The 19264-nt window shown below is 29.0% G+C and overlaps 1 protein-coding gene across 2 annotated transcripts in view; it reads left to right on the top strand.

Annotated features, from left to right (window-relative positions):
- The window catches only part of LOC107453852 (synaptotagmin-5-like), a 184587-nt gene that overhangs the window by 160543 nt on the left and 4780 nt on the right, over nucleotides 1-19264 (top strand). For both annotated transcript variants that reach the window (XM_087167735.1, XM_087167737.1), the window contains 4 exons: nucleotides 4594-4826; nucleotides 11289-11596; nucleotides 15440-15589; nucleotides 17242-17552. In XM_087167735.1, the coding sequence (XP_087023861.1) occupies nucleotides 4594-4826; nucleotides 11289-11596; nucleotides 15440-15589; nucleotides 17242-17552 (1002 nt within the window). The remainder of the gene's footprint in view (nucleotides 1-4593; nucleotides 4827-11288; nucleotides 11597-15439; nucleotides 15590-17241; nucleotides 17553-19264) is intronic.

Genomic DNA, 19264 nt, shown 5'->3' with positions numbered 1-19264 from the left:
CTGTTTTTGTAAAATAAATTAAATAAAAATTTTAATTTTCCAGAAATACAAGATATTTAATTTTTTTAAAATATCATGTTTACTAAAATATCAATTGAATACTGCAATCTTTTATTTTCCCAAAAGGTCATGTTATCTTTTTTTTTTCAAACTATTATCAGTAATTAAGTATCATCCCCTCACAATTAATATAATAATCCCTACAATATCTCTATACTTTATAAAAAAATATTACTTACAAAAAAAAGAGTATAAAGAAAATCATTTTTTTCCCTTCATGCTTATCTTTAAGACAATAAAAACAAAAAAAAAATAACAGCGGAAGACATTTTTCTTTAAGAGTAAAAAGCACGTGCCAGTCTTTTGACACTTTTCACGAACATGCGAAATTAACTTAATACACTTAAATTTTTTTTCCTTGACATTGAGGTCTTAAAAAAGATAACAGGAAAAAAAATGCAAACATGGAGTGAAAGAAAGCCTCTTCTCTTTTATACATAACATAAAAAGACCCCCGGCATCTCAGCTGCAACAGACTGATATCGATTAACCCAGAAGAGTAATCGATGCACAGCGTGGGCGGTAGATGAGCTTTAATAAGCCGCAAAGCGAGCAACTTAGCTTGTCACCTGTTCCCGTGAAAACAAAAATCAAGTAAAGTTAAGAAATTTTTATCTAAAATAGTATTAAAGTAAATTTTTGAGATATAAATTAATTTTAGTTTCTGATGTGTTTTGTTTAGTTAAAGGTGGATATTAAGATAAATTATTTCCGCCTGCTTTTACACGAAAATAAGGAATTTTGCAAACCTATATGACAAAAATTTTCACAACGATATTTAAATATTCAACTTTCTGTTTAACGTGCTTTGTATTTTAATTTTCTAGCTTTGATTTAAAAGATTAGCGTGCAAATGTATTTTGTAAATTTCTATTTTTATTTTTATTCAAAAAATTATGCAAAAAAAATTTTTTCGTTTCCTTTCCTAACGATTGTTATATTTAAAAATTGTCAACAATATGATTTAAAAAAAACTTAAGACTATAGAGATGTCCAAGACAGAAGCTGAATTAGATTAGTGTTCCATTACCATTTAAACAATTTTAGTTTGCACTACTCCTATTGAACTTTCGTGTTCCTATCCCTGTAGGAACGTATTCCTTTTGGTTCACCTGTAACTGATTGATTATTGATAGATTTTTCCTGTGGATAGGTAAATACAGAGTTGTCAATCTAGACATCTCTATTGGCTTTGACAAAAACTATTGTTGCTTGTGATTGTACAAATTCCGCATCCTAATATATTTAAAAATAGGTATAATTTTTTTAATATCAGATTTTTTTTTCAAATTTTTTAAAAATGCCATTTTTATCGTGTAATAAGTATTTTTTGAAAGTGCAAAGTAAAAAATTCATTTTACGCTTGTAAAAATCCACTCCAGTTTGTGCTAGTTTTTTGGAAGAACAAAACAATATTAAAAATATTAATTCAAGCTAAAACGCAACTAGCTGAGGAACGAAATGAGCGAGAGAATTTTTAGAAAAACGAAACAATATTAAAAGGATTAATTCAAACTAAAACGCAAACTAGCTGAAAAACGAAATGAGAGGGAGATTTTTTAGAAGAAAGAAACAATATTAAAAGGATTAATTCAAACTAAAACGCAACTAGCTGAGGAACGAAATGAGCGAGAGAATTTTTAGAAGAAAGAAACAATATTAAAAAGATTAATCCAAACTAAAACGCAAACTAGCTGAAAAACGAAATGAGAGGGAGATTTTTTTAGAAGAAAGAAACAATATTAAAAGGATTAATTCAAACTAAAACGCAACTAGCTGAGGAACGAAATGAGCGAGAGAATTTTTAGAAGAAAGAAACAATATTAAAAAGATTAATCCAAACTAAAACACAAAGTAGCTGAAAAACGACATGAGCGAGAGAATTTTTAGAAGAATGAAACAATATTAAAAAGATTAATTCAAACTAAAACGCAACTAGCTGAGGAACGAAATGAGCGAGAGAATTTTTAGAAGAATGAAACGATATTAAAAAGATTAATTCAAACTGAAACGCAACTAGGTGAGGAACGATATGAGCGAGAGAATTTTTAGAAAAATAAAACAATATTAAAAAGATTAATTCAAACTGAAACACAAGTGGCTGAGTAACGACATGAGCGAGAGAATTTTTAGAAAAATGAAACAATATTAAAAGGATTAGTTCAAACTAAAACGCAACTAGCTGAGGAACGAAATGAGCAAGAGAATTTTTAGAAGAAAGAAACAATATTAAAAAGATTAATTCGAACTAAAACGCAAACTAGCTGAGTAACGAAATGAGAGGGAGATTTTTTAGAAGAAAGAAACAATATTAAAAGGATTAATTCAAACTAAAACGCAACTAGCTGAGGAACGAAATGAGCGAGAGAATTTTTAGAAGAAAGAAACAATATTAAAAAGATTAATCCAAACTAAAACGCAAACTAGCTGAAAAACGAAATGAGAGGGAGATTTTTTTTAGAAGAAAGAAACAATATTAAAAGGATTAATTCAAACTAAAACGCAACTAGCTGAGGAACGAAATGAGCGAGAGAATTTTTAGAAGAAAGAAACAATATTAAAAAGATTAATCCAAACTAAAACACAAAGTAGCTGAAAAACGACATGAGCGAGAGAATTTTTAGAAGAATGAAACAATATTAAAAAGATTAATTCAAACTAAAACGCAACTAGCTGAGGAACGAAATGAGCGAGAGAATTTTTAGAAGAATGAAACGATATTAAAAAGATTAATTCAAACTGAAACGCAACTAGGTGAGGAACGATATGAGCGAGAGAATTTTTAGAAAAATAAAACAATATTAAAAAGATTAATTCAAACTGAAACACAAGTGGCTGAGTAACGACATGAGCGAGAGAATTTTTAGAAAAATGAAACAATATTAAAAGGATTAGTTCAAACTAAAACGCAACTAGCTGAGGAACGAAATGAGCAAGAGAATTTTTAGAAGAAAGAAACAATATTAAAAAGATTAATTCGAACTAAAACGCAAACTAGCTGAGTAACGAAATGAGAGGGAGATTTTTTAGAAGAAAGAAACAATATTAAAAGGATTAATTCAAACTAAAACGCAACTAGCTGAGGAACGAAATGAGCGAGAGAATTTTTAGAAGAAAGAAACAATATTAAAAAGATTAATCCAAACTAAAACGCAAACTAGCTGAAAAACGAACTGAGAGGGAGATTTTTTTAGAAGAAAGAAACAATATTAAAAGGATTAATTCAAACTAAAACGCAACTAGCTGAGGAACGAAATGAGCGAGAGAATTTTTAGAAGAAAGAAACAATATTAAAAAGATTAATCCAAACTAAAACACAAAGTAGCTGAAAAACGACATGAGCGAGAGAATTTTTAGAAAAATGAAACAATATTAAAAGGATTAGTTCAAACTAAAACGCAACTAGCTGAGGAACGACATGAGCAAGAGAATTTTTAGAAGAAAGAAACCATATTAAAAAGATTAATTCGAACTAAAACGCAACTAGCTGAGGAGCGACATGAGCGAGAGAATTTTTAGAACTGCGGCTGAAAAGAGAAGAAATAGTCTAAGGCTGTATTGGACAGAAGAAGGTAGTTAAATGAATTTTCGACTATGATTTAATCTAAATTGTAATAGAATTAGATTTAGAGCTCATTCATCAAATCCATAATTTTTCTTCTTAATTTATTCATCTGCCTACGCAATGAATAATCAACCGTTCGAACATAATGGCAACGCCCGTCACGGCACCTTTATTTTCTCTATTTCATAAAAATAATCTTACTTAAGTATCTTATTTTTTTCATGGTAACAAGTTTTTTCACAACTACTACCTTTTAAAAAAAAACTAACATTTCATTTTTACTTAGAATCCTAGATCATTAAAATAAAGACATTAATGTAAATTAAACATTAAAATAATGCGCATTAAAAAAAAGCATATTTCTGTAGACTTTTCCAGCTGTTGAACTAAGTGCATTAATCAATTTGAAATATAAAATTTTACTCTGACATTTCTATCTAACTAAACGAAGTCATAAATGACTAATTAATGAAAAAAACATTTATGTAAAGTCAGGGATTAAAAAAAAACACCACACGAGTAATAGTAAAAAAACACAATTATATGAATTTATATGAATACCACATATTAGGAAAAAAATAAACTTGCAAATTAACCAGAAAAATTTAAATCAAGTGTCGTACATTTTAATCAGCGATATTTATTTCACCACTCTATAAAAGTGTTCTTTAAAAATCTATTTTGTTAAGGGATACAACGTTATTAGTTTTAAAATGGTTTGTAATTTAGCACAAAATGTATATTCTCGTATTTTGATACTTATACTTTTTACATAAAGGAAAACCTTGATGAAATTAAATTTAAATCATTAATTAATTTAGACATCTTATGACATGATAAAACAAAAATAGACTAAGCAACAATAATCGGTGTCAATAAAAATAATGGTAGGATGACTTTTAAATAACAAAAACAACTAGTTGTTATAAGCACCTTTCAAACTGTTTTTTTTTTCCCTTCTTTTTCAGAATTTTAGCATATTTCGAGAACAGCCACAGAGAACTCACCCTTCACAACCTTTTTTGTCTTCATCTTGCCCAACTACGTCGGGGATGCCGCCTGTTCGGCCAAGTGCCGTCACCCACACCTCAGCCTGCCAGGACCACGTCTATGTCCGTCTCTCCCTTCCAGACGTTCATGTCGAGGAAGACAAAGTTATCTCATCCCAGTCCAGTTACTCACTTCCAGCGGTCAGAAAACGGTAAGATGTAGATTTATTAAAGTTAGAATTATACTTCATTATCTACAACAGTAGGGGAGAGTGGGGTCCATTGTAACAGGGTACGATTGTAACAGAGCAAAAATTTCGAGTGTCGGGTTCTAGATTTGGTTCCTAGGTGGCGCACAAGGTGTATTTAATAAATATACATGTACACCCCTGTTGGCAACCATTTTTATGTACTTTTGAAAGAGTTACATCGCAAAAGATATTTTCATGCTACGTAAGTACTTTTTTTGGTGTTGGAATATTATATTGTAACAAAGTAATTTTGTTTAAACAAATAAAAATTAGTAACCGAATATGTAAGTGGACACTTTAATTAACATTTCAATGAAAAAAAAGATTAGTTTTGCTAATTAACTAGCATTGTTTTTAACAAATGAAGCTGAAATGGCGTCTTGGGGACAATTGTAACAATAAGTAAAGGGACGATTGTAACAGCTGAAAATATGTTTACAAACCATTACTTAACTCTTTAAGAACCACCAATAGTTTCCTATATCATTTATATTATGTTGCATGTGCATTATTTTATTTGTCACCTTTCACAGCACAAATTAAAATTTTTAACCCCTTAAAGTTAAAAGTTTAACCCTTTAGGCTTCTGCTCATTATTATTTTTACTCCTAAAATATCACTACTATTTTGATCAATAAAAAAATATATCACAACTATGATAATATGTATAATTAACTATGTTTTAGTTGAATTTATGAACTGTTACAATTGACCCCGTAAGTGGGGACAATTGTAACAACTGCACGACTGTCAAAAATTGTTAATAACTAATGTAATAATATTTAAAATCAGGTATTTATTTTTTTTTTCTAGTAGAGGATAGTCTACTTTACTCGTCTGTCAATTAATACTAATAATATATTGGATTTTTTGTTAGTTAAAAATAGTTAAGTAAAAAATGTTACAATTGACCCCACTCTCCCCTATACATTGATTAGTCACACTGGCAGATTGAGTAAGTTTAGGACGCAGGTTCCGCAATACTTGAAAAATACCTTTAAAGGTTATGAAAAAAGATAATCACATTTAAGATAATCACATCATCATGTGCCCTACCTCTAGCCAGTTTTCAGAACTATTCCTATTTTTTCTTATATTACGTTTAACACAAATCTGCATCTGATAATTCTTTCTTATTTTTGTCACGGCCAGAAAAAACAAGTATTGAACAGCTGAAAAGTTTAAAGTAAGAAAGTGTAAAGCGGAATTCTTTGTTTAAAGACATGCTGTGGTTAGATTAGTTGATAGAGAAATTACTACACCATTTTCCCCATAAACCGTAACAACTTGATTACATTTATGGTTCACAGAGAAAATGGTTCTCCTTAACAGTTTGCTCTTCCTATATTTTCTGTATCTATTTTCTGAGGTCTATGAATCTCTTAAAACATTTTTCCAGTCATATTTTAAATAGTGGTATTGAATCCTCAAGTAAAAAGTAGCAGCATTTGTTTACTTGTTGATTTAGAATGACAGCCTTTCAAGATATCATCAAGCGGTTAATGGAACAAGTGGGTATGCTCAACAATAGTTACTCTCTAATACCGAATTATTATTTTTTTTTTCAACAACGTTCTGAATTGGGTGCTTATTACTCGAAAAGAAGAATACGTGATTATGTCATCTGATTTAACGGTACAACAATAAGGCTTGGTTTATTATCAAGCTGAATTAGTTTTCGGATTAGAATTAATTGGATACTTGTAAGTGTCGTCACTAGTGTGCATCAAACCTTATTGGCTTCTGAATCGTGGCATAAACGAATGACACGATTTACCCGCGATGACATCGCTTACAGGTATCCTATAGTAGATAAATATGTCTTTTTTAGTGATATTTTCGTAATCATCTGTTAAATTATTGCACCAACAACTTGAAGTAAATTAATTCTACATCAAGTATAAAAAGGATAACCTCTCTCGACCGTTCTGGCTTTTACATAATCTGGGTGGCCGCCCACCTGGAAAACCTTGAAAACCTGGAATTATCAGGGAATTTTTTTATACTGGAAAAAACCTGGAAATATCAGGGAAACTTGAATAAAAACCTGGAAAAATCAGGGAATTTTACTGAAGACCTGGAAATTTTTTCTTTGATAATTTTTTTGATTTCACTAATTTAAATTATTTACTAATTTTCTTAATTTAAATTATTTCATCCCTTTTTTTAAACGGAAATGTATTGACAAACAGTTGAAATATCATCAACTTAGCAATACTTTGCTTGCCTCAAAATTTGCTCCATTACAGCTCTGTTAAATTAGAATGCCACATAAAATTCTCCCACTGTTGCTAAACGAATATAGAAACCTTTGACCGCTATGGGACTGTGCAATTTAGGAAAGATTCTGGTGGAGGTGGAAAAAGGGATTAGGATATTAACTTCTGTTTTTAAATTCTGTCCTTGAGCTTCAGCCCAATAATGGCTCCATTTATTTCTCAAGTTTGTTCTGATGCTTTAGTGGAAATTTTGATAAAATGTTTTTGTATTTTCAACTTTATAAATTCTCCAAAAGTTATTTGGTTATAATTTAATAATAATAGATTTTATATTGCACTCTTTTTCTGAAAGCTTTTCTACTCCCATTCAAAGAAATCTGTGAATTATTTTTTCTCAGCAAACCAACCCATCGCACATTTTTTTACAATCGCTAACAGCAATGTTTGTCGACAAATCGTTACAATTGTTGCAGTAATGCTAATTTTTTAAATTTCATTTAAACCTATTATAACATATTTTAATTTAAGAAAAAAAGGTTTTTTTAAGAACCAATTATATATTAATATTTAATTTTACTCTTTTGTTGGTCAATATATGATTTTTGATTCAAATTTTGTACCAAAACATTAAAAAATCTTGCCAAATTGTCAAAAAAAATTTTTTTCGAAATGATATGTTAAAAAAAAATAACATTGTGAATTAAATATTTTATAATATAGACACTTTTCTTGTACACATCCTAGACTTTATAAGAAAAAAGAAACAAAAACCTGGAAATTTTAAGATTTTGTCTGGAAAACCTTTAAAAATCAGGGAAATTTGAAACCTGATTTGAGTGGCCACCCTGATAATGGAAAACTTCCTCTATACTAGCACCCTACTTATGCGATTATCACATTGTTAACTTAGTTTTATACTTCATTTAGGCTTGAAGTGAAATGTAAGAAATACAGTACAGTTTTCACGTGATATAATGTCAACTAAACGAGAAGATCAAGAACATTTTTTTATCTCATCAAAGAGATTTTATTACGATCTTGCTATCCCTTGTAATATCTTTGTTTGAACCTCAATTTTTTTGTCTTAACTTTTTTTAATTCGAACTACGTGCTTGGAACTTTAAAAAAGCCAGTAATAACTTTGTTTATCAAACCTTTTCCAATCAAAAACTAGTAAATTAAAGAAAATTAACTTGTCCAACTCAACTACATCAATAATACTATATTGAGCATGTATCGAGCGACTCAATGTAATATTATGAATACACAATGAAGAATCAAATAACTCAGTTTTGCTCAGTGTAACCTATGTAGAGATCCATGTAATTGATATTAAAATATGTACTTTTTTATTAATTTCACATGTCCTACCTCTACATTATTTTTCCTCTTGGATAATTTATATTAACTAAGTCATAAATAAAATTAATTTTTAAAACTTCCATTACCAGAATTTTAAAAAATGTATAAGACAATTTTATTTAAAGACCAATATCTAAAAACCCATATCTAAAGAAAAAAAATCAAATATGTTTTCTTTTAATGTAACAAAGAAATCGCAACCAAGTATAAAAAAGGCACCTTTGAACATTAATATCGCGAATTTCTGTTCTTCTTCAGTATAAATATATGTTTTTCAATTGAGTGTGAATCTAGATCTATTAAGGAAAAAACTGTGCGCAAAAAACTTTATACTTTGTCTAACCTAATAAAATAAATGAAAAATAATTCATTATGAAGAACACACAATTAATATTAAAATTAATTCTTTCAGTTTATTTAGAGCTATAAACTAAAAGTAAATTTAGTCTTTATTCTCAATAATGATATAAATCATTTTTAAACTCGCGAAGAACATCAGCATATTCCAACAATGGTCGTACAGGAAATCTCTTTCATACGCGCTTGCTCTTGAACAGGTGGTCTAATGATGTTTTAACACTTTGCTTACGGTGTATCATATAGTACCATCACGTGTGGTCCATAAGTTGTACCAGCCGTAGGCTTACGGTGTATCACATAGTACCATCACAGGTGGTTCATATGTTGTACCAGCCGTAAGCTTACAGTGTATCATATAGTACCATCACATGTGATCCGTATGTTGTACCAGCCGTAGGCTTACGTTGTATCATATAGTACCATAACATGTTGTCCACATGTTGTACCAGCCGTAAACAAAAGGTTAAGGTGGACTGGGATGTTTGCCTAAGTCTTCAACAGTATGCAAACACCAAATATATTGCAATTCAACTAAAAATTGTGAATTTGTGTTCGGAGCGTACAAACGATGAACATTAAATTTTACATACTAGATATTTATACATTCTCAAAAGACTCAAAGAGAATCATTCAAATATGTTACTATTTTTTTATATGCACCAATTTTCATTGAAGAGTTTTTCCTCAAACGGAAATACCGCAGAAAACGAAAGGATTCAAAATCATATTTATTCATGATATTACTTGCACGAGAATTCTGCTTTCTAACATCAATGTAAACTATATCAATGCCTTCTTTTAGATTCTCATTTTCACATTTTATGACAAAGCCTTGTGATATTTTAGATCTTTACTAGCAGAAATTGTATAGGCTATTTCTTAAAAATATCTTTTATGTGGAAATAGAAATAAAACATGTAAGTTTACTCAAAATGCTGTTTTTTTTCAGTGCGGATATGCAGAAAAATTACACTTCCAAAAACAAAAGCATTTTTATACAATTTTGTATAATGATAAACAGTTTGATTTTCCTTTATTTTATAGATAGGAACTTGGAAAAGATTTATAAGGTTTCTAATTCTATAATCAACTAACAATGGCGTAGAATTTTTTTCAAATGTCTTTCTTTTTCAATAAAAAAAATACTTTATGGACATTTACTACGCTTTTATGTGAAAATTTACTTAAAAGATTTAATTTGTCAAATATTTAATCGACCAATTGAAAACTCAATTAAATAAAAACTGTAGGAAATTAAAATGTACTGTTGAAATAAAACCATTACATGTAAAATGTACAGAAAACAATAAAAGCTGTAGGAGAGTAAAATGTACTGTTTAATGCATTGTACTAAGAAAAACAAGTAGATATTCACTAATTTTAAACATTAGTTACTTAAAAAGTCACCAGATGTAGCTGTTGACTGAAAAACAATGTTTTCAGCTGCATAAAACACTTCTTTAGTGGCATAATTTTATAAATGAAATCTTCTCGCTTACGTTAACCAATATTTTCTCTTATTGCGCTACACTATTACTACAAATAGTGGTTACTTTGAATGCATATGTTTGATTGGTAGCGCTATTTGTTAAGTAACTATATGGCTTATTTTAGTTTTTAGCAAATTTTAGCTGATTTTTACCGGGTTGCCTTAATAGAATTATCTCTTACCGTTTTTCTTTAATTGATTTTTCAAATCGTTGATTCTTTTTGAACACTCAGTACTACTAATATGTTATAGATGATTTCGGGTGAGAAACAATTAATTTTTCTACCAGGTGTTAAACCCTCTCTCTTCTGATGATCAAGATGATTCTTCCTTTTTGTCAAAATAAAAAAATTTTGTTTTTTGTCAAAATTAACTCACAAACCAGGCACTTAACATGTTCTTTTACTTTTACTCTGCAATTGAAAACCTTATTACAAACAACGGTATTGTGAGCATGGCACTTTAGAATAAATAAGGTTTTTCTAATACTATCATCTCTTATTGAATTTTTCAGCAGTTATATAGCAATCATTCGACGAATACTAAAAATATATGTGTATTTTGGCGGAACTGTGTTACCAAAGTAAAACGCTAATCTAGCCAAATTAGAGATCAATAACTAAAAACTGGGCTCTAAAAATAGTGAAAATGGCTCTTCATCTGCAAAATTCAAGCACATCTTTTAAGAAAAAAATTTGTTTCCCAAAATACTCTTACCTGTGATTTTTAAAGAATGGTGTGCCGTATTTAAATATCTCTAACCCTTTGTTTACGGTGTACCATTACATGTGGTCCACATGTTGTACCAGCCATAAGCTAAAGGTTAAAACAAAAAATTCCATAAATTTATCATAAATAAGAAATAAATCTGATCTTTTGTTTCTCTTTAATAGACAATCTAACTAAAAGCAAATAAAATTTCCTGTAATATAATTTTCTTTTAATATCTCAGTGACTCATTGTTTAACATATATTTTTTTTTTTAATTCTTAGGTCACCAGTGAACCGGGCTCGATCTATGGACGCCCGGGCGATGCCATGCCCCGTGCCCCGACTTTCCATCTGTACTAGGTGTGACAGTCAGACCGGTGGTCCTGGATCGCCTTCCTTTCTCAGGACTCCATCCCCGGAAACTAGGTCCCCGGATCCCGTCCTGAGGCCAGTCAGCCCCACAACTGGGGGGATCAGGCCCAGATCACTCAGCCCTTTACTCTCACCTGCTTACTCGCAAAACTCACAGAGCTCACGGGATTCGAAGGACTCAGATTGCGGGCCAAGTCCTGGATCAGCAAGCCCATTAGGTGAGTATGTTTAAATAAATTATTCATGTTTTTTATATGTAAATCGTAAGAAAGTAAATATTTTTGATAAAATATTTTAAAGTGTTCTATTTAATTTTCTTAAAATATTCGAAAAATATTTTATTCCTACTCGAATATCTTGTGTCTTTTATTATGTTTTTACTGACTTTTTTGCTTCACAAGTCGATAATTTATAAAGAAAAATGATAATTTATATTTATAGTTTGAGTAGCAAACTTTTCGTTTGGTTGCTTTTTTGCGTGCGTTTGTGTTCGAGTTCTATGAATTTAAATCGTGTCTGTGATCTTTCCTCTTTTTTACTTTGCTGTTTTTCTTTCGCACAGACTTGGTATCTGACAATAACATTTACGTTTGGCACAATATGGCCTATTCCGTTTTTATGAGAATAATCACTATACTCAACTCATCTAAACTCAACATCTACTTAAACTACAACTAAGCAAATAAGTTCCAGAAAATTTTTAAATTACTGATCATTGGTAAATTAAATCCCAAAATATTAACAATTACATTCAAATAATTATGCAGATGAAACCCTATTTGCACAAGTAGCTTCAAACCTCACGAATCGAAGCAAACAAATATTTTGTTAAGATACCTTGAAGTTATTTACTTAAACCAAAAACTCTTTGCTTCATTTTCTTAACTATCTGAAGTCTTTCTTTTCTGAATTATAGAAATGTTACTAATGATTCTTCGTAATCATCCTTTGATCGTTAAAATATCTAATTTTAATAAAAACTAAAATTTATAGTATTAAAAAAAATGCAAAAATTACAAATGAAATTTTTCATGTTAATCAGAATTGAATGATTTAAGCCCCTCGTAGAATATTTTTAAAAGCCAACATTTGAAACTATTTTAGTCTTCTAAATAATTAATGATTTATACTTTTGGTATGTTATTCGAGATATAAAATATTCCTATAAAAATAAATTGATTTATTTACTGTAAATTCTCCAGATTCATTAATATGTGATTAAAAAGTTGAAAAACTTCCCCCGTCAAGCCTAGGAATATCTTTAAAAAGAAAATGATAACTTTATATCTAATGATTTGATACAGTTTAATTAGCCATTATTTCTGAATAATATGCATCAAATGTGTTAACATAAATTTTTCATGCTAAAATATTTTCAAACATATCATTATTATTCACGAGCCATTTCATATTTCAATGAATAAAACTCTCGTCAACACCATTAGTGAAAATTGAAACGTAGTTCAACCCTGCTGGTCTAATTAAAGCTTGGATAAAGCCTCAAATCCCGGAAAACACTAACTAAAAGTTTGATAAATGCCTCTTTTACGTCAGCTGCGACCACTTGGACATCACCATGGAAACTGAATCAACCAACCCAATGTTTTCACTAGCTTATGCCTGAGATAAATTAACAACCTTCAGCTCTTCTTCTGTTTCTGAGTTGTTTGCAGTAAAGATTACCAACTCTTTAATGTGCCCTTACCCTAGATTAAAATAAGTAGCTACTTTACATGCCTTCGATGATAATTATCATGACCTTCACATTGAATGTAAATGTTACAGAAATAAATTTTAAACCGCGCATGTTTTGGGATATTTACTCTACTTCCAACTCAATATATCGATGAAATTTAGACAGAACTATGGGAGTTAGTTTCGATATCATTAAATACTTAGTAAACTTTTATTCGAATTTTAGCTCAATTGCTTTCTTAAGAAAGATAATCTCAATATATATTTCTACAATTAGGTTGGTTTTTATGCGCAAAAGAATTTTAAGTCGAGCATTAAGAAATAAAAGAAAAACGTTTATTTCGATTTGCTTTCAGAAATATACACTTAAAATATATAAGTTTTTTGGAAGCATTTTTAAATAAATCATCAAGGTTCTGTTCAAATATCATGTTTTACAATCATATTCACTAAATTTTTAGTAACCAACTTCAATGTCTGTTGGGGTGAAATCTTGCAATCAAATTTGGGGCTAAAGGTTCACATCTTATCTGGAGCTCTGACAATACAAACTTCAACAGTCGTTTCCTGACCACTACAGTGCTTCCCAGTACTATTACCTGAAAAACATACCCTAAATCTAAATTCCTTCTATTTATCGAATAAACTTAGGGAGTTAAAATATCCACTAGAGTACTGTGATGGGGATAATACAAGTTTCACTGACCGCTTTAAGCAAAATTTATTGTCATTGATTTATTGTAATTAACTGTAATTGAAATTATCGCTAATGGAAATTTATCGTCAATCAAGTTTTTGACAACTTCTTCGTTTGCTTTATTTACTCAAGTTTCAGCTGGAGTTCTGCGCTAGACATTACGATTTTCATTAGTTTTTTTTATTGTTCTGTTTTACAAAAGACGTTTTTCCTAATAATATCCCCTTAAGAAATTTATAGTAAATCTAAATTTTGATTATATCGGACTGGTTAGTGAGCTAAATTTTCAACACGATATTCTGTACCTGAAGACAACAGAAGTTTAAATTGTTTCCTAAACATAGAAAGTAAAATTTATAATAGTTCACCAAATTAAATTTATCACTGATCGAAATTTCATACCAATGCTATAATGCTCAATTTTTTTTCAATTATTTCATGCTAAAAGTTGCTAAAAAATGTTTCGCCCTTTAATCTTTAATTGAAATTTCGGCTATTTTCGGACGTAAAAATACGTAAAAATTTTTTTTTTACATTCGAAATCGATTCTAAAAAATAATAATAAAATAAAAATTTAAAAACGTAGTTTTTAAATTTTTAGCTTAAAAATGTAAGGTTTTTTTTTTTTTGGTCAAAAAAGAGATAATAATTTTTTAACAGACAACAATCGAAAAGGTAGAATACAACACCTTTTTGATAAACTTGTACTACAAACACTTATGCGTTTGCTCCGAACGCATAAATATGCTCTGAAGTTATACGTGTAGGTCTGAAAACAAAATTTACCATTTCTATTTAATTTTTGTAATTTTTGAATTATTTAAAAACACGTAATCAACACGAATTATTTATTTGTTTCAATGAAGTTATCATCATTTTTAGTTTTCTGCGAGTCAAAATAGCCGTTAATAAAAACAACATGAATCTAAATAATAGACATTGTGATTTTTAAAGCAAAAAATATAAAAAAAATTCTAAATCAAAGTTAGCAAAAGGGTTGCAAAAATGTGGTGTTATACATTTATCTATTTTTTTCCTTTACTTGCTCCTCTTAATGTATAAATAAAAATAATAATAATATATGCTTTAAAATCAACTGAACTAATCCTACCAAAAACATTTTTCCGTTATTTAAAAAGTTCAAAAATTCGTAAAATTGTAAAATATCTTTGCAAAATACCAGAAGTATGAACAACTAAAACTATGCGACATTTAAAGAAAAATAATGTTTTTACAAATCAATTTGTGGAAGGTAGATAAAATAATTAAGAAACAATTTTAAAAAAATTAACACTTCCTTCTTAATATTACAAAAAAATCTATTTTCGAGAATTTTTTTAAAAAACAATCCAATTTTTTAATAAAACGCATAATTTACCTTACAATTAACGAAATTTTAAAAAAATATTTCAAAAAAACACTCTAAAGTAATTATTTAAAATTTTATAACCGACTCTAAAAACGCAACGTTTGAGTATTATTATGTTAAGTTAAACTTCTCGTAAATACTATAACAACTAAAGCAAAAAAATCTACATAGCACAAAGTATATCCTATCCTTTTTAGATATCATAATGATTTTAAGTCTTAATTTTAGAATAAATATTCGAAGAAGTTTATGCTTTTTCGAGTTTAAAGGTTTTTTACTCAATTTCACTGACTATTACAGGAACAATTCAACCAGACCTTTATAAGAAAAAGGATATGGTTTTCTTTCACCAATCAACAGACAGCCAAGATGGAACTAAGTACGGCCGTCTTCATTTTCGCCTTAAATACGATTTTGATAGATCAGATTTGGTTGTTCACGTTATAGAAGGTAAGTAATAGAATCTAGACAGACTTTTTTCTCCCTCCAGACGTGGGCACGTACCTAGGTTTGCAAAACCCTTACCCGTATAGTCCACGTCTGCCAACCAGTCCATCTCGCCACAACCCCGGGAGCGAGCCTGATCAGCGGGTATTTATTAAAATAAAATTGCATAGCGCATAGTATCTTGCTTTAGATAATTTTTACAATAAAATTTAGGATACAACAATGAAAAGTCTTGCTGAGGACAAAGGTGTGCATCACATTTGTTTAAAAAAAAGAAACAATATGTAAAACAATAAATGATACAAATTTTGTCATGAACATAAAATAATTGAAAAAGAGAAATTAAAAGAAAAATGAAAAAGAATAGAAAAAGTGTACATGATCATGAATGAAATGTAAAATGTATCATGTAAGACAAAATAAGTATTTTATATATATATATATATATATATATATATATATATATATATATATATATATATATATATATATATATATATATATATATATATATATATATATATATATATATATATATATATATATATATATATATATATATATATATATATATATATATATATATTATGTAAGACAAAATACTTTTTTAAGTAGGTAGTCCATAATCTTAATGAGATTAACATTAAAATTTTATTAACAATAATGAATAGAAAATGCATCGTGTTTTTAAGTTAAGTATTTAATGTCTTGTTAGTTAGGAAGTTTTTCTGCCATTTGTATGATTTATAGAGGGTTTTTTTATATCACAGTTTTCAATTTTTTGAAGAAAAAAATGTATATTATGACCTGTTCTATTGTCAACAATTTGACACCAAGTATAAAAATACTCAAAAATTTCTAAATTTATAGCAAAAATACTGAAACCCACTCACTGAAAGCAGAAATTCTCGAGATTGGAATCATCTGCAAGCTCAAGCATTTTGTTTCGAGTTATTTATTCAAAGTTTTTTTTAATTAATCTGTTTTTCGCAATTCATGTATTTTACACCTGGCGCACTAAATTACTCGAATTTTCACCACCCTAGAAGGGTAAAACTTGGTAATTAGTCTGAATATAGCATGTTGCTTAGATTTATGCCAGCACTAGAATGGCGATAAATATTTGATATTTTTGGGGGGATTGAGAGATTTTTTTTTAAACATTTACCCAAAAAACTAGGTTTTCTCTAATTTAAAAAAATACATTTTTTTTCCAATTCCTTTGAACTAGTATGACTTTAAAAAAAATAACAAAAAAATTTTAAAAAAATAAATATTAAAAAAAAAACCATATTTAACTACCTATTGAATATTGTTTCAAGTTATAAACATGAGTTTTATGACTTTCATCGCACGCGCAAATCTTCATAGTACCTTTTTTCTTCAAAGTTTTTCTCTAAAAAAAGTTAAATTATGAAAGTTCTTTACATGATTTCACAAAAAGTGTTTGCTTTTAAATAATGTCTTTGCTACTTTAAACTCTTTAAAAAAATTCTGAACATTGATGCTCCCGTGATGAAATCAAAGCCATTTGAACCCTTTAAAGAAGCTGTCAACACAGCAAATTATTTATTTATCTTATAAAGTTTTGAAGTTTTAGCTTATTTATGTTTAAGAGCAGTCGGTTAATAATCCCCATTCTAATTTGTTTTCAGCCTTAGACTTAGGAACTCTTTCAGAGAATGGTTTCAACGATCCTTACGTTAAGGTATCTTTAGTGCCCGAAGTAGATTCAAAACAGAGAAGAACAGACATCAGAAGGAACTGCTCTGACCCCTACTTTAATGAGATTTTCAAATTCCCTGTCACATATGACGAACTCGCTGACAAATTTCTCCTTTTCCAAGTCTTTGACTACGACAGGTTTTCGAGAAACGATGTCACTGGAGAAGTTCGTATTCAGATGTGTGAAGTGGATATAACATCGGAAATAGAAGTGTGGAGTGAAATTCAGAAAAGTGGAAAAGTAAGTCATTCAACATTTTATGACACAATAATGAGTTAAACATTGGTTTTGGGTATGTCTTGTAACGTATCAAGCTATATAAATAACAGTTCTGTTTTTTATATTAAAAAAAAAAACTTTTATTCGCAAACAACACAAACAGTAACAAATATAAAGTACCCGTAACGGGATAATTATAATTTCGTGAAACAAACTAGAAAAACCAGTAACGGGTTATAAGAAAACTCAAATTCCAAAACAAATCCCTAAAAAACCAACAACTCTGTTGTTCTAAAAATTGTAATTGGGTATACTATAGCCTACGTCACAGGTTGTGTTATTCCTACTAAATTTAACCCATGAACTGCATTTTCTGCGAGCCTAACTTCAAGCCACAAATAAACAAACGAAGTGTTTGATCGTTTAAATAGCTGCTCGCCAGATTTTATTGCATTATAAAGAAAAGTTATTGAAACTAAATACAACTAAATAAACAACAACAACTAAAACAAATAACAACAACTACTAATAACAATAACTAAATAAACAACAACTAAATTCCATTCGTTTAGCATTGCGTCATATGTTGTTCCTACTAAATCGAAGTAGTTGTGTTTTTTTCATATTATACCCAATTCTAATTTTATCGCTTGCTTTTCTTCTTTTTTATTTATCTCTTTATGTGTTAAGTTTATTTTATTCATGCTTTTGCTAGCCCGTTATTTTTTTAATATTTTTACTTTTATTCATGTTTTTGCTAACCAATTATTTTTTTAATATTTTTAGACTTTATAGTACCAAAGTGTACATTTCTAGACAAAACTTCACGGAAGTTGCTTACTTTTTTATTGCTTAAAGTCAATTTCTACTACTTTAGTCTACAAAAAAAAATTTATTGCCTAACTTGAATGTTTTTTGAATTCTGAGTATTTATGATGCGCTATCTAATGACACTTGGACAAGCCATCCTTGCTAGCTGTAAGCCTTGTGCGAATTAAGTCAGGAAAGTGCACCTTTTGTTTGACAAGACAGCAACGCAAGGGTGAAAGTGCGCCTTAGATCAGAACCCCACGGATAGATGGCAGCACCTCTCATTCGTGAGGTCACTTCCTCAATTTAGATTGCTCAAAATAAAGTCATTGTTAAACCCAGTGTCCCAAACATTACCATTTTACATTATTTAACATTACTATAACATTTACATTATTTAACATTTACATTATTTAACATTATCATTTAACATTACTATTTTAAAAATCGATTATGGAAAAAAGTTCCGTTAAAGAAATGTAGAGTTGGGAGCATTTTACTTAAGAAATTACATATTTTATTCACCAAAAAATTCAAAATTAGTTACAACGTTCATCAACAACTGACTGGAAAAATCTTTGGAAAAAGCTAATGAAAATAAACCAATAGTTAATACTCAAACATTTGCGTTTGCTCTACATTCTATTGAAATATTTTACTTTGAGTTGAAAAATAAGTTTGAAAGACCAACAACCATCATTTTGTTTTGATCCAGATATTAGATTTATTTCAGATATTGCAAAATATAGCTCCCATTTTGTATTGATTTACAGCACTCAAAGTATAATGAGTAAATACAAAATGAGTAGCATAATGAGTAAGTACAAAACACAAAATCTGCCAATTGAGCAACAACTAAAAATAAACATAGAAAATCTAAAAAATATAACGAAACGGATTATAATACATACTAATTATGATTT

This window comes from Parasteatoda tepidariorum, chromosome 1 (assembly GCF_982258835.1).
Source record: "Parasteatoda tepidariorum strain Cologne lab strain chromosome 1, Ptep-v5.0, whole genome shotgun sequence".
Lineage (NCBI taxonomy): Eukaryota > Metazoa > Arthropoda > Arachnida > Araneae > Theridiidae > Parasteatoda > Parasteatoda tepidariorum.
Note: the sequence above shows the minus strand (reverse complement) of the source record. Positions and strands in the feature narration are given on the sequence as shown.